This window comes from Otolemur garnettii, unplaced genomic scaffold (genome assembly GCF_000181295.1).
Source record: "Otolemur garnettii isolate 467f Iridium unplaced genomic scaffold, OtoGar3 scaffold00018, whole genome shotgun sequence".
NCBI lineage: Eukaryota > Metazoa > Chordata > Mammalia > Primates > Galagidae > Otolemur > Otolemur garnettii.
The window spans coordinates 27,845,710-27,859,143 of record NW_003852413.1 but is presented as its reverse complement, the minus strand read 5'-3'; the positions used below and the strand labels follow the sequence as shown (position 1 = coordinate 27,859,143).

Sequence of the window (13,434 nt, the reverse complement as noted above, 5' to 3'; positions counted from 1 at the left end):
GTGCCATGGCGTCACAGCAACCTCCAGCTCTTGGGCTTAGGCAATTCTCTTATAGTCCCCTGAGTAGCTGGGACTACAGGTACCTGCCACAATGCCCGGCTATTTTTTTGTTGCAGTTTGGCCAGGGCAGGGTTCAAACTGGCCACCCTCGGTATATGGGGCTGGTGCCCTACTCACTGAGCCACAGGCGCCACCAGGAATGCAAACATATTTTAATAAATATGCCAGGCACGGTGGCTCACACCTGTAATCCTAGCATTCTGGGAGGCCAAGGTAGGTGGATCACTTGAGCTTACAAGTTCAAGACCAGCCTGAGCCAGAGCAAGACCCCATCTCTAAAAAAAATAGTTGGGCATTGTGGCAGGTGCCTATAGTCCCAGTTCCTCAAGAGGCTGAGGCAAGACGATCACTTGAGTCCAAGAGTTTGCTGTGACCTACGACATCATGGCACTCTACCAAGGGCAACAAAAACAAAAACAAAGTAATAGGAATAAAATAATAATTCCAAGTCAATAAACATTTATTGAATGCTTACTGATCTGATCAACAGTGATACCAAAATAAATACTGAAATAGAAAAAATTAATAAGAATAGAACCTAAGATAGACAATGAAATATACTTACCACTTATGAAGTGCTTTTTACATGCCAAGCACTGGGGATAGGTACTTTATATATGTAATTTAGCTGACTCCCCTGCCAGGTAAGCATAATTCACCCCTTCTTCATAACAAGGAAATAAAGTGCAGGAAGGTTAGCTGGCCTGCCCAGGACAACACAGAGTGACAAAATCAGAGTATTTAAATCCAGATCTATTTAGCTCCAAAGCCAAACTTCTTCCTCATCACCTTGCTTCTTCTGCTATCCACCTAAAATCTAACTGCAATATCAGACGCCAAGATGATGAAGTATGTGTAATACATGGCAAAGGCTAACATTTTGAGAGCATTACCCTTGGAATAAATGAGGAAGAAATTCATTAATGGTAGGAGAAGATTTGGGAAGAATTCCGACAACAGCTGATAAATGTACAAGGCCTTGAAGGATAAATACAATCACTTCTTTTTGGTACAGGAAAAGAGTTCCAGATAGGAAAAGAGAAAAAGTAAAGACCAAAGGCATTCAGGGAAGATAAATGCAATCAACATGGCATCAAGGTTCAGAGAAGTGGGAGAAGAATTAGGACAGAGCCAAGATGCTTCCTGGAAGTCAAGGGAAGAGAAAAGCAGAAGAAAAACATTTATAGTTAACAAGCATCAGATACTAAGGAAGAGTCACTGGTGGCCTTAGAAACATGCCAAGAGAGTTAAGAGGTTTGAAGGCAAAGTACAACGGGTTAAAAAAAAAGATGCAAAATGAGGAAATGAAACAAGTATAATCTTTCAAATAATCATAATTACCTCTTACTACTACTATTATTATAGATAGCATGATTTCCTTTATTTATGAGGTAGAAAGTTTATCTTATGAAAATTTACTATTTGAAAAACAGACACATTTCTGAATTTATGTCTGAGGTTGAGACCAGCTACTTAGACATACTATAGGAAATAAGAGGCGCAGATACTCCAAAGGCTAATAATGGGGCAAAGAAGATCCAAGTCATGGATCTCAAATGGCCAGAGCTTTAACAAGGCCCATACCTGGTGCCTGGTTGCATGCCTGTTGTTGTCATCTTGCCTGTGGGACAGCATCCTTTCTTCTATCTGCTTATCACGGCTCTGTGCTCTCACCTGCAACCATCAACAGCGTCAATAAATCCACCTGCTTCTAACACTATGTTTACTTAAATCACAAGAATACAATGATAATCTCTTGAATTCATGTTGTACTGTTACTTTCAAAAGGCCTTCACGCTGAATTATCACAAGCTCTACAAGGAAGATAAGGCAAGCTTCACACTCTCCCTTCTCAGCCATTAACTGACAATCAGAGAAGTGAAATGATCACAGCTAAACAGTGGTAAAGCTAAGATTTTAATTAAGTCTGATGACTCTGAACCTGAACTCTTTTCACTGTACAATGAATAAGAAACAGTGTGAGGAAGCACAAGAACAGAGTAAGGAAGTACAAAGAAAACATCAGAAAACCTGGGTTCAAGTCCATAGGAAATGTAATTCTGTAGTCACATGATCATATCAGCTCTCAACAGTCTGCTTGATCATATGGGAATCAAGAACTGATATCAAACTGCCTATTCAACTTCACCATTACTGATCGGATCAACAGTGATACCAAAATACTTGGAATGGTCAAAACAGAATGCTCACAAGTCTGCTCCACTTACACTGTGTAAACAGCTGATCAGGTCAAAACCCAGAATGTCATCTCTGGTTCTTCCCTTTTCTCACACTTCACATTGAACCCATCAGCAAGTCTAACAGGTTGCTCCCATCTAAAATACATACTGAATCCAACCTATTCTTACCATCTCCACTGACTCAGCTAGTCCAGTCCACCATCTGCCACCATCTTCCTCACAGTCTTCCAATCACCCTACCCTGTGACTACTCTTGCTCCCACACTTTATTCACCACATTAGTAAGCCATCATTTCCAAAACAAGTATTTATGAGATCATATCATGTCTCAGCTAAAGCTCTCCAAATGCTTCCTACTACCAACAGAATAAAACACATTCCTTGTACCAAGGCCTACAAGGCCATTTATGACCTAGATCCTACTTCCTTATTTCTCACCGTGCTGCAGCCACACAGCCTACTTTCAGTCTCCCAAACCCAAGAGTTTACTCCTATTCATGTCCCAGATCCAATGACGACTCTTCAGAAAGGTCTTCCTTGACCACCATAGGAAAAGTAGCACAACACCCTTCATCCCCTAAAAACATCACTCTTTAAGACACAGTATTTATTACTGCATGAAATTCTTATTAATTTATAGGTTTATGTTACGTTCTCCCATGAGAATGTAAGCTCCTTGAATATTTTACCTTATTCACTGAATCCTCAAATGTCTGTAATAGTGATTGGCACATGTAGGCGTAGAAACATATGACTGAATAAAAATGGTAATATCACTGATCTGATCAGAGCGGTGTCCCAGGAAACTCAAGAACAATTAGGTGCAAGCAGGTTCTTCAAAAACACTAGCAAAACTTTAAAAACACTATACATGGAAAGAATTAGTTTCATCTATTTGGGATAGTAAATGTAATAAAAAAGATATCATCTTTCAGAAATTCTCCTGATCTTCCAAGCACATGTTCCAATAGTAAAAATGGATTACGCAGAGAAGAGAGAAAAAAAGAAAAATTCAGGATGGAAATGTTTCTTTTTTCAGAATTTTATTCCCTAAACTGAAATTTTTCTTTTCTTAAAATAAATTGCTTAAGGTAAATTTTCATATCACTACATAACAGTAATTTTAAAAGTTATACCATAGGAAATATTTTTTTAAATAAGAGATGGGGTCTTGCTATGTTGCCCAGGCTGACCTCAAGCTCCTGGGCTCAAATGATCCCCACCTTAGTCTCCTGAGTAGTGGGCTACCACCATGCCTGGTAGGAAGATTTTTATGCAAAACCACCCACAGTATCCGATCGTTATATTTAAAGACAAATGGTAAAGAACAACTCTCAAAAAGCAGAGATCACAGTTATTTTCACAGAAAGAAATACTTAAGACCTTGTCAGTTTTGGATACAGATGTGGGCAGGGCTGTTTCTGTTTTGATCTGGTCTCAGACTAATGGAAAGATTTACCACTTACTCTTACACAAAGAAGAAACTGCCTTGCTTATAAAAAGATTTCAAATGAAAAAAAAATAAAAGAGTCACTGATCTAAAAATCCATGTAAGTATTCAAAGTATCTACTCTGCCAAAAGACTAAACATAAACTTTCACCCCTGTGATCTACTTGTAAATAAGAGAAAAAATTCCTGAATCAAGTAAAGTTAATGTTAGCTAGGGAATCTACTTTTCCTAAGAATAAAATTGGCTCAGGGACCCTGGTCTCATTAGCAAATCAACAACAAAACAATAATAATATTTTGGTCTAACTAGCTTGGATAACCTGTCCAATTATTACTCAAGCAATCCATTTAATTAATAACATTTCCAACCCTTGCAATCTCATAATTATTTCTTTGGTTCCATACTTCATAGCAGAAACATACAAAATAGAATCTGACCTTCCACTCGTAAATACATTATCTCCAAATCCCAAAGGTCATTCAGGAGTTCTATTTTTCAATTATTTAAAAGAACAATTAGTCAAGAATACAGGTGACTGAGAGTAACAAAAAGGAAAAGTATGATGCAGAAATGGACAGAGAAAAAAGAATTATGAAAAATTTTTAAAAGGCAGAATGACTTCATAAATTTGTAAGAAGAAAACCTAATGCATAAATATTGAGGTAACATATTTATGCAAATTTGCCCTTAGCAGAAGAGGTCCCTAACAATCTTTGAAGTCAACTTTTAACAGAAATTATCAAAACACCAGCGGTTGATATTCCAAATATTTTGTAGATAATCTCCTTGTTAATTTCTTTCAAAGCACTCATCAAGTATATTATAATTCTTTTATATGTCTATTTAGCTAGTGTTTTAAAAAAACCCAATCAATTATTTTTTTGTATTTCTCTCACTTAAATGCAAGAACAAGGACCTTGCCCGGGTTGTTCACCACTGTATCCCCAGTGTTTAGCAAAGTACCTGGAAAACAGTAAGCACTCAGTCAGTACATGTTGAATAAATAAGGGCATAATTACCTTGCATTCATCAGCTGAGAGATTATGATAGAGTGGGCATCCTGAGATGGAGAAATGTCTCTCATGTTTTCCTGTAAGGTGTCCTGTTAAAGGAGGAAAAACTTAACCTCAAGAAAGAAGACAAGCTTAGAATAGTGGTATTTTTCTCTTCAATGAACCTGGGGTTTTTGCTGTATCATTTTTATCAAATGTATGTCTCATCAGATTGAAGCCACCTCAGCTAAGTCTTGGTTAGGGTTAGGGGTACAATTCACACCCACCATAAATTCTTGTGTTCCCCAGGATGGATCTGGCAATCTTTAAACATACTTATGTATAGTCAATACAAACTATAGTTCCTTTGATTTTAATGATATATTTCTCAAATCCCCAAATGGAAAAAGTTGTATATTTATAATACACACAATTATAAGCAGGAACACTTTCCTTTAATGGAATGAATATATGCTTTTACATATATATTTTTTTCATTCATAGATTGATTTATTTTAAAGATGGAGTCTCATCCTGTTGCCTAAATTAAAATACAGTAGCATGATCATAGCTCACTGTAACTTTAAACTCCCAGGCTCAAGCACTTTTGGTGGAACGTAATTCTCCTATGCTCACTTAATTAACCAAGTCGTACGTAAAAGTAAGTGTACTTTTCTTTTCACTATGCAAATGCTATCCAATCTGGATTTACTCCTTTGCATAATCAAAAGAAAAATGGACAAAAGATCCTTTCTATCACACAAATAAACATTATGATAACTTTGAACCAGATAAAATATTCACTTTTGGGGAAAGAGGACTGGGTTTTGTTTAAAGATTCAGGCTTCGGCTCGGCGCCTATAGCTCAACCGGCTAAGGCGCCAGCCACGTACACCTAAGGTGGCGGGTTCGAATCCCCAGCCCGGACCCGCCAAACAACAATGACGGCTACAACCAAAAAATAGCCGGGCGTTGTGGCGGGCGCCTGTGGTCCCAGCTACTTGGGAGGTGGAGGCAGGAGACTCGCTTGAGCCCAGGAGTTGGAGGTTGCTGTGAGCTGTAAAGCCACGGCCCTCTACCCAGGGGGACAGCTTGAGGCTCTGTCTCAAAAAAAAAAAAAAAAAAAAAAGATTCAGGCTTCTTGGTTGAGAGCAGTGGCTCACGCCTGTAATCCTAGCACTCTGGGAGGCCAAGGTGGGTGGATTACCCTGGCCTACAGGTTCAAAATCAGCCTGACATAGAGTGAGATCCCCATCTCTAAAAAGAGCTGGGTGTTTTGACGGGCACCTATAGTCTCAGCTACTTGGGAGGCTGAGGCAAGAGAATCTCTTGAGCCCAAGAGTTAGAGGTTGCTGTGAGCTATGACACCAGAGCACTCTACCGGGGCTGACAAAGTAAGACTCGGCCTCAAACAAACAAAAAAAAGATTTAGGCTTTGGCTCAGCACTCGTAGCGCAGTGGTTATGGTGCTAGCCACAACTGCAATCAAAAAAACCCAGCCCGGGCCAGCTAAACAACTGCAACAACAACAACAACAACAACAACAACAACAACAACAAACCCCAAAGATTTAGGCTTCCTCTAAGATCAAACTTTTAAATAGGCCCTTAATACAAGGTCTTAAGAGGGTAAAACATCAACAATAACAATATGAAAGCTTGGCTTGGCACCCGTAGAACAGTAGTCATGGTGCCAGCCACATACACCGAGGCTGGTAGGTTGAAACCCTGCTAAACAATGACAACAATGAAAAAAAAATAGCCGGGCATTGTAGTGGGTATCTGTAGTCCCAGCTACTTTAGAGACTGAGACAAGAGAATCGCTTAAGCCCAAGAGTTGCTGTTGTGAGCTGTAATGCCATAGCACTCTACTGAGGGCAACATAATGAGACTGTCTCAAAAAAAGAAACAAGGCTCGGCACCTGTGGCTCAAGTGGCTAAGGCGCCAGCCACATACACCTAAGGTGGCGGGTTCGAATCCAGCCCCGACCCGCCAAACAACAATAATGGCTGCAACCAAAAAATAGCCTGGTGCCTGTGGTCCCAGCTACTTGGGAGGCAGAGGCAGGAGACTCACTTGAGCCCAGGAGTTGGAGGTTGCTGTGAGCTGTGATGCCACAGCACTCTACCCACAGGGACAGCTTGAAGCTCTGTCTCAAAAAAAAAAAAAGAAGAAACAAAACAATATGAAAGCTTATTTTATCTAAAGGGGTATCTCTTTCATTCATCAATTTTTCCCATGTTTTTGAAAACACAGAGGGAGCTGAGCACTATTTTCTTTTTATACATCTCTTCAACCAAAATGTTTACAAAACACCTGAGATTAAACAGGCTGATGTGAAAATGCTAATGAGATAAAAAGATAAAGTTAGCTAAGTTGAAGTACAAGTCTATAAAAATCTTCACCTTTCTCTCATTTAAAAAAAAATACATTTAATTTGAGGGAAAGATGACAACTGAGATTTAAAAGTTTACACAGGGCTGGGTGAGGTAGCTCATACCCATAATCCTAGCACTCCGGGAGGCTGAGATGGGTGTATTGCCTGAGCTCAGGAGTTGGAGACCAGCCAGAGCTAGAGTGAGACCCCCATCTTTACAAAGAGCCGGGTGTTGTGGCAGGCACCTGAAGTCCCAGCTACTTGGGAGGCTGAGACAAGAGGATCTCCTAAGCTCAAGAGTTTGAGGTTGCTATGAGCTATGACATCACAGCACTCTCCTGAGGGTGACAAAGTGAGACTCTGTCTCAAAAAAGAAATAAAATTACATTAAAAAGCAAAAGCTTATACAACATGATTTGCAGAGTAAGCTTTAAAGGGAAAAAAACAGTCCCACTAAAAAATACATATCTATATGTATTTTGGGGGGAGAGATAAGGTCTTACTCTGTTATCAGGGCTAGAGTGCTTGGACTATATTGTTAAAAATGCAATTTTAGAGATCCATATAATTAACCTGTACACAAATAAGTAACCTCAGTGATCAAACACAAGGTATAAAATGTAGTGTCACTGCTATATCAAGACTTGCTTTTTAGCTACTATGTATCCACAACTTCTGCCTAAATTATTCAAGTTATGTCTTTTTTTATAAAACGTAAATTAAAACCAATCTAAAGCATCTATAATAAAAGTTTAAAAAGTAGCAGCTGATCTGCTCAACCCCTGTAGTTCAGTGGTTAAGGCACCACCCACATGCACCAGGGCTGGCGAGTTCAAGCCCAGCCGGGGCCTGCTAAATAACAACAAAAACAAAAAAATAGCTGGGCATTGCGGCGGGTACCTATAGTCCCAGCTACTTGGGAGGCAAAGGCAAGAGAATCACTTAAGCCCAAGAGTTTGAGGTTGCTGTGAGCTATGATGCCATTGCACTCTACTGAGGATGACATAATGTGATGCTGTCTCAAACAAAAAAGTAGCAGCTAATCTATTCAATTAGCAATTCCAGAGCTATGAATTTATCCAAGAAGACATCAGAAAGACACCAAAAATGTACATACAAGGCTACTCATCACAGTATTGTTCAAAGTAACTAAAAATGAGAAACTATCTAAACATCAATCAATATGGGATAATTTAATTTATAAAGTATCAATATAATGAAATTCTTTGTTATCCTTTGAAAAATGAACCTCTAAGTCAGCACTTTTCAACCTGTGGGTTGCAACCCACAGTAACTATATTGAAGGGCTGAGGCATTAGGAAGGTTGAGAACCACTGCTCTAGGTGCTGATAATGTAAAATATCCAAGATACATATCCAATTGTATTTTCCCTTTTATGCATAATAAAAAGGAAATATATGTACATATATGTGTGCTCATATATGAACAGAAACTTAGAGAAGCATTCATAAAAAACTACCAGCAGGCTCAGAGCCTGTAGCTCAGTGGCTAGGGTGCCAGCCACATACACAGGAGCTGGAGGGGTTGAATCCAGCCCAGGACTGCCAAATAACAATGATAACTACAACCAAAAAATAGCTGGGCACTGTGGTGGACGCCTGTAGTCCCAAATACTCGGGAGGCTGAGGCAAGAGAATCGCGTAAGCCCAAGAGTTTGAGGTTGCTGTGAACTGTGACACCATGGCACTCTACCGAGGGTGACAAAGTGAGACTCTGTCTCAAAAAAAACAAAAAAACTACCAACAGTTGTTGGGTACCTGGGCCATGGTTCAGGGAGCAAAGGAGAACTTTTACTTAATGCACTTCAAGCTCTTCTTTAGGGTCTGAATTTTTCACAAGCACATAATACTTTTATAGTAAAATTATTTTTAAAAAGTAAATTATTTTCTTATTTTTAGCTAAGATAAGGAGTGGAACAGGATCAAGAATATTTTGGAAACTTGTGTTTGTATTTTTCAAGCTTCCAATACAAAAACTAAAGTCAAAGCGAATCGTCATCTGATGCTACATATTTATATTTACCCCATGGTCTACTCCATTAAGGGCTAAGTCCTGAGCATAACAATACAATCAGGCCAGTTCATTCGGGTCACTCTGCCCCAGGCACACTGGTTCCTAAGTGTTCTTCAGGCTGGTTAAAGCATTCTCCTGCCCAATGGCCTTTGCACTTTTGGTTCCCTCTGCCGCAGTGCTTATTCTCAAACACTCAAGTGGCAAGTCTCTGCTCAAATGTCACCATATCAGAGTAGCTTTCCCTAACCAACTACACATACGTTACATATACCACATATATATGTGTATAACCAGCCACATGTATGTATACGTATACATACACGAAATATCCTACCTTTCAGCCCTCCCTGCTTTAGTTCCCTTCACAGCACTTAATCTCCTGATGATGTATTACGTATCTGTTTGCCTTCCTGGACTGTAAGTTCTAGGAGGGCAGGAAATCTGATACGTTCATAGCAACATACCCGGAACTTATAAAAGTGTCCAGCACATGGCAAATATTCAATAAATATTTGTGGAGTGACTGATTACACACAGCACATAAAATGAAAGTAACCATTTAGCAATGCATGATTTGTGACTAGCAGAAGCTGAGGCAGTACCTGACCTTACTGTATGGCATATTAATCATCAGCTCTTATACTTACACAATGTTGTCTATTCCTAGTTTTTCATTATTTATCCCAAGGGAATTGATGCAGCCCTGAAATAACTATCTTCTCTGAGTGATGAGCAATAAAGAATTTTGCTCTACTTATATATTTTGATGAAATTATTAACTGAAATTATCTGAGAAACTGCTGCTGAAACCAAGGATCCAAATTAACAAAATACTATAGAAAATATATTAACGTCCTAAAAAGCAGAACTTACTCTGGTTCTGCCTTTCTCTGAACTTGATGGCGACATACAAAGGCTGAATTTGAGAAGTAGCCCCAGGAGTGAAAGGCCCCTTATCTTCCAATCAGTGCCTTCCAATTGGAGACAAAAGCTTAAGCCCAACATCTGCACCTCAGCTCACCAAAGGAGCACAAATAAGGTTCAAACCATTACAAGTATCCCTAAGGTATTTCTTTAAGTAAAAGTCATAAGATAACAATGAGATATTTATCAGAGAAGAACTATTTCATCTTGCATAAGACCTAAAACTACTGAAGTTTCAGAAGGCCAGGATCACACGTATACTCTTATTAATTTCACAGCCTCTTGATAAGAAGCTACAGCCCGGTACCTGTAGCTCAGCAGTTAGGGCACCGGCCACATTCACTGGAGCTGGCAGGTTTGAACCTGGCCAGGGCCTGCCAAACAACAACTACAACAAAAAATAAAAAATAAAAAAAATAAATAGCTGGGCATTGTGACAGGCACATGTAGTCCTAGCTACTCGATAGGCTAAGGCAAGAGGAAGAAAAAAGAAATTTGTTTTCTCAGGCAGGGTGCAGTGGCTCACACCTGTAATCCCAGCACTCTGGGGAGGCTGAGGAGGGTGGATTGCCTTAGCTCACAGGTTCAAGACCAGCCTGAGCAAGCGCAAAACCTCATCTGTAAATATAGCCAGGTAGGGTGGCAGGCCCCTATAGTCCCAGCTACTTGGGAGGCTGAGGCAAGAAAATCACTTGAGCCCAGAAGCTTGAGGTTGCTGTGAGCTATGATGACACGGCACTCTACCAAGGGTAACAAAGTGAGACCTTGCCTCAAAAAAAAAAAAAAAAAATCTGTTTTCTCATTTCCTTAATAGGAATGGCCATGCAACCACTATTCTCCAGAAGCTTATCCTCTACTGGTCTTCAATGAGCATGAACTATGTGCCTTACAATGACATTTGGAGATCACTGGTTGTCTTTTTTTGTTTTTGCTGGGAAAAAAGGGAATTTTTCACTCTGAAAAGCTCTTGATAAACGGTTTCATCATAATTTCCTTGCAACCAGATCTATTACTATAAGGGAAATGCTTTTAATCAAGTGGACAACTCATTCTTACTGAGCACATAAAGAACCTAAGCCAGATCACAACAGAACACAAACATTTATGGATGATCCTAATTCCAGAGGGAGAGAGAAGAACAGAACAAAGGGAGTCATGAAGCTGGGCACACTAACCTAGAGAGTTACAGCCTGGTGTAGGACATTTCATATTGAAATTGTAGCTTTCATGGAAACGACGGCGCTTAGGGCGATGAGAGAGATCGCTGCCTGAGTCCTTGATGGACATGTCCTTGGCAATGCTCTCATCATGAGACACGTTGGGGCTGGAGATGTCTATGTCAGACTCAGAAGAAGGTGCATTTCCAGTTGGAGTTCGAGGTGGTGACTCATCATGATCAGCGGTATTTTTAGTTTCTAAAGCAAAAACAAGTGGTAGAATTTATGAATGGAGTTCATTTATTTAGAAGTTTATTATTCATCACGCCTGTAATCCTAGCACTCTGGGAGGCCAAGGTGGGTGGATAGCCTGAGCTCACAAGTTTGAGACCAGCTTAAGCAAGAGCGAGATCCCATCTTGAGACCCCATTGCTAAAAAAATAGCTTCTCAAGACCCCACTGCTAAAAAAATAGCTGGGTGTTGTGGCAGGGGCCTGTACTGCCAGTTAGTTGGGAGGCTGAGGCAAGAGGATGGCTTGAGCCCAAGAATTTGAGGTTGCTGTCAGCTATGAAGCCACAGCACTCCACCCAGGGTGACAAAGTGAGACTCTGTCTCAAAAAAAAACTCCCCCAAAATAGAATTTTATTATTCATAAGAGTTTATGGGCTTCCCAGATCCTTCTTCTATGGTTGAACAAGTAACTTTTAGCTACTCATCTGCTATAAAGCTAAATGGAAAATAAGGAGACATTAATACATTCCTTTTGTGTAAATTTAAATTCTGATTAAAATTAAATTTGGCATTTACCTAATATGCAACACTTATTTATCTTTTTCCTAAGTTTCTAATCATAAGTAATCAAAACTGGATGGACTAAATCTTAAAAGACATTACCATTCCACCTCCCTTATTGGAGACACATAGGACAGAAGATAAACAAAACGGCTGTCACTGAATGACACTGAACAGGCTTGGTATGAGAGTATAAATGGACTTAAGACTCTTGAGTTAGCTTGCTAGCAGTCTAACAATCCAATCTTAAAATTCCACACTCTAAATCAGGGGGTGCAAACCAAATGCCTACAGGGGCTAGGCAAGGCCAAATAGACAGCTCATTGTCTATCTAAAGGGGACAACCACTATTCAGCTCCAGCCAATTATTACTATGGGTGAGTGGCCACCCAATGTTCCCATATCTTTCCATTGTTGAAAATAAATGATTAATCCTGGTTTTTATATGAAATTTCTGTATTTTCAAATATTGGCAACAAATTGAAAAAATTTTAAAGACTGTGAAAGCAAACCAGCCAACCATGGGAATAGGCTAGAAGGAGCTCAGCAGTGTGTAACCCTGCTCTAAGGCCTCTTATTTGGGCTGGTAAATCACAATCTCAATAGCTTAACATTCCCCTAATGAAGGTTATTCCCACTCACAAATCTGGAGATAAATGGACTAATAAGCATCACTACAAGAAAATCTAGCTCAAGACATCTGTAGTTGGTTGGGAAGGCTCCAGTCTCTTTATCCTATTACTCTAGCTACCCTGGACCTCAAGAATACCCCAGTATCAAATTGTCCTCAGCAAGACACAAGAAAGGAACCACACACAGTACTCATCTAGCTAAAATATTAGTATCTAACTGTAATGATCCCAAGACTTCCTTAAAAAGAAATTAACCAGATCCCCTGTAATGGGTCCAAGACATACCATATCTACTCACCTCTATCTGAAAAATCAACCACTTGCTCAGTTTCCGAACCAGATGAACGAGTCTGCCGAAGGGGATATTTTTTTGGTGTCACAGGGGTAGGTTGCTGCTGACTACGGGTCACTCTTCTGGTAGAATAAGCAGGTTCCTCAGGGCCAAAAGATTGCAGATTTCGAACAGGGCTAGAATCTGATCCCAATATTAATAGACAATAAAGACAAAAGGAAATGTTTTACTTTTCATCTATATGATTTATTAGAATGCAGCTCTTCCTCCTCCCTTTCCAAAATCCAACAAATCCTTAAAAATAACTATTTTATTAGATAAAGTATGAGCAAAAGAGCCTAGTTCAGGTATAGAGATGCAACATAGTATAGCATTAAAAACTGAGGTTTGCAGCTTGGTGCTTATAGCTCAGTGGTTGGGGGACTAGCCACATACATCAGGGCTGGTGGGTTCAAACCTGGCCTGGGCCTGCTAAACAAACAAACAAACAAACAAACTATATATATATATATATATATATA

At 39.6% G+C, this 13,434-nt stretch overlaps 1 protein-coding gene across 1 annotated transcript in view; it reads right to left on the bottom strand.

Annotated features, from left to right (window-relative positions):
• KAT7 (lysine acetyltransferase 7) overlaps positions 1-13,434 on the bottom strand; it is a 44,087-nt gene that overhangs the window by 21,616 nt on the left and 9,037 nt on the right. The window contains exons 3-6 of the mRNA XM_023511269.1: positions 12,920-13,096; positions 11,215-11,454; positions 4,732-4,814; positions 1,561-1,734 (exon numbers count right to left, since the gene is read on the bottom strand). Coding sequence (XP_023367037.1) covers positions 1,561-1,734; positions 4,732-4,814; positions 11,215-11,454; positions 12,920-13,096 — 674 coding nt within the window. The remainder of the gene's footprint in view (positions 1-1,560; positions 1,735-4,731; positions 4,815-11,214; positions 11,455-12,919; positions 13,097-13,434) is intronic.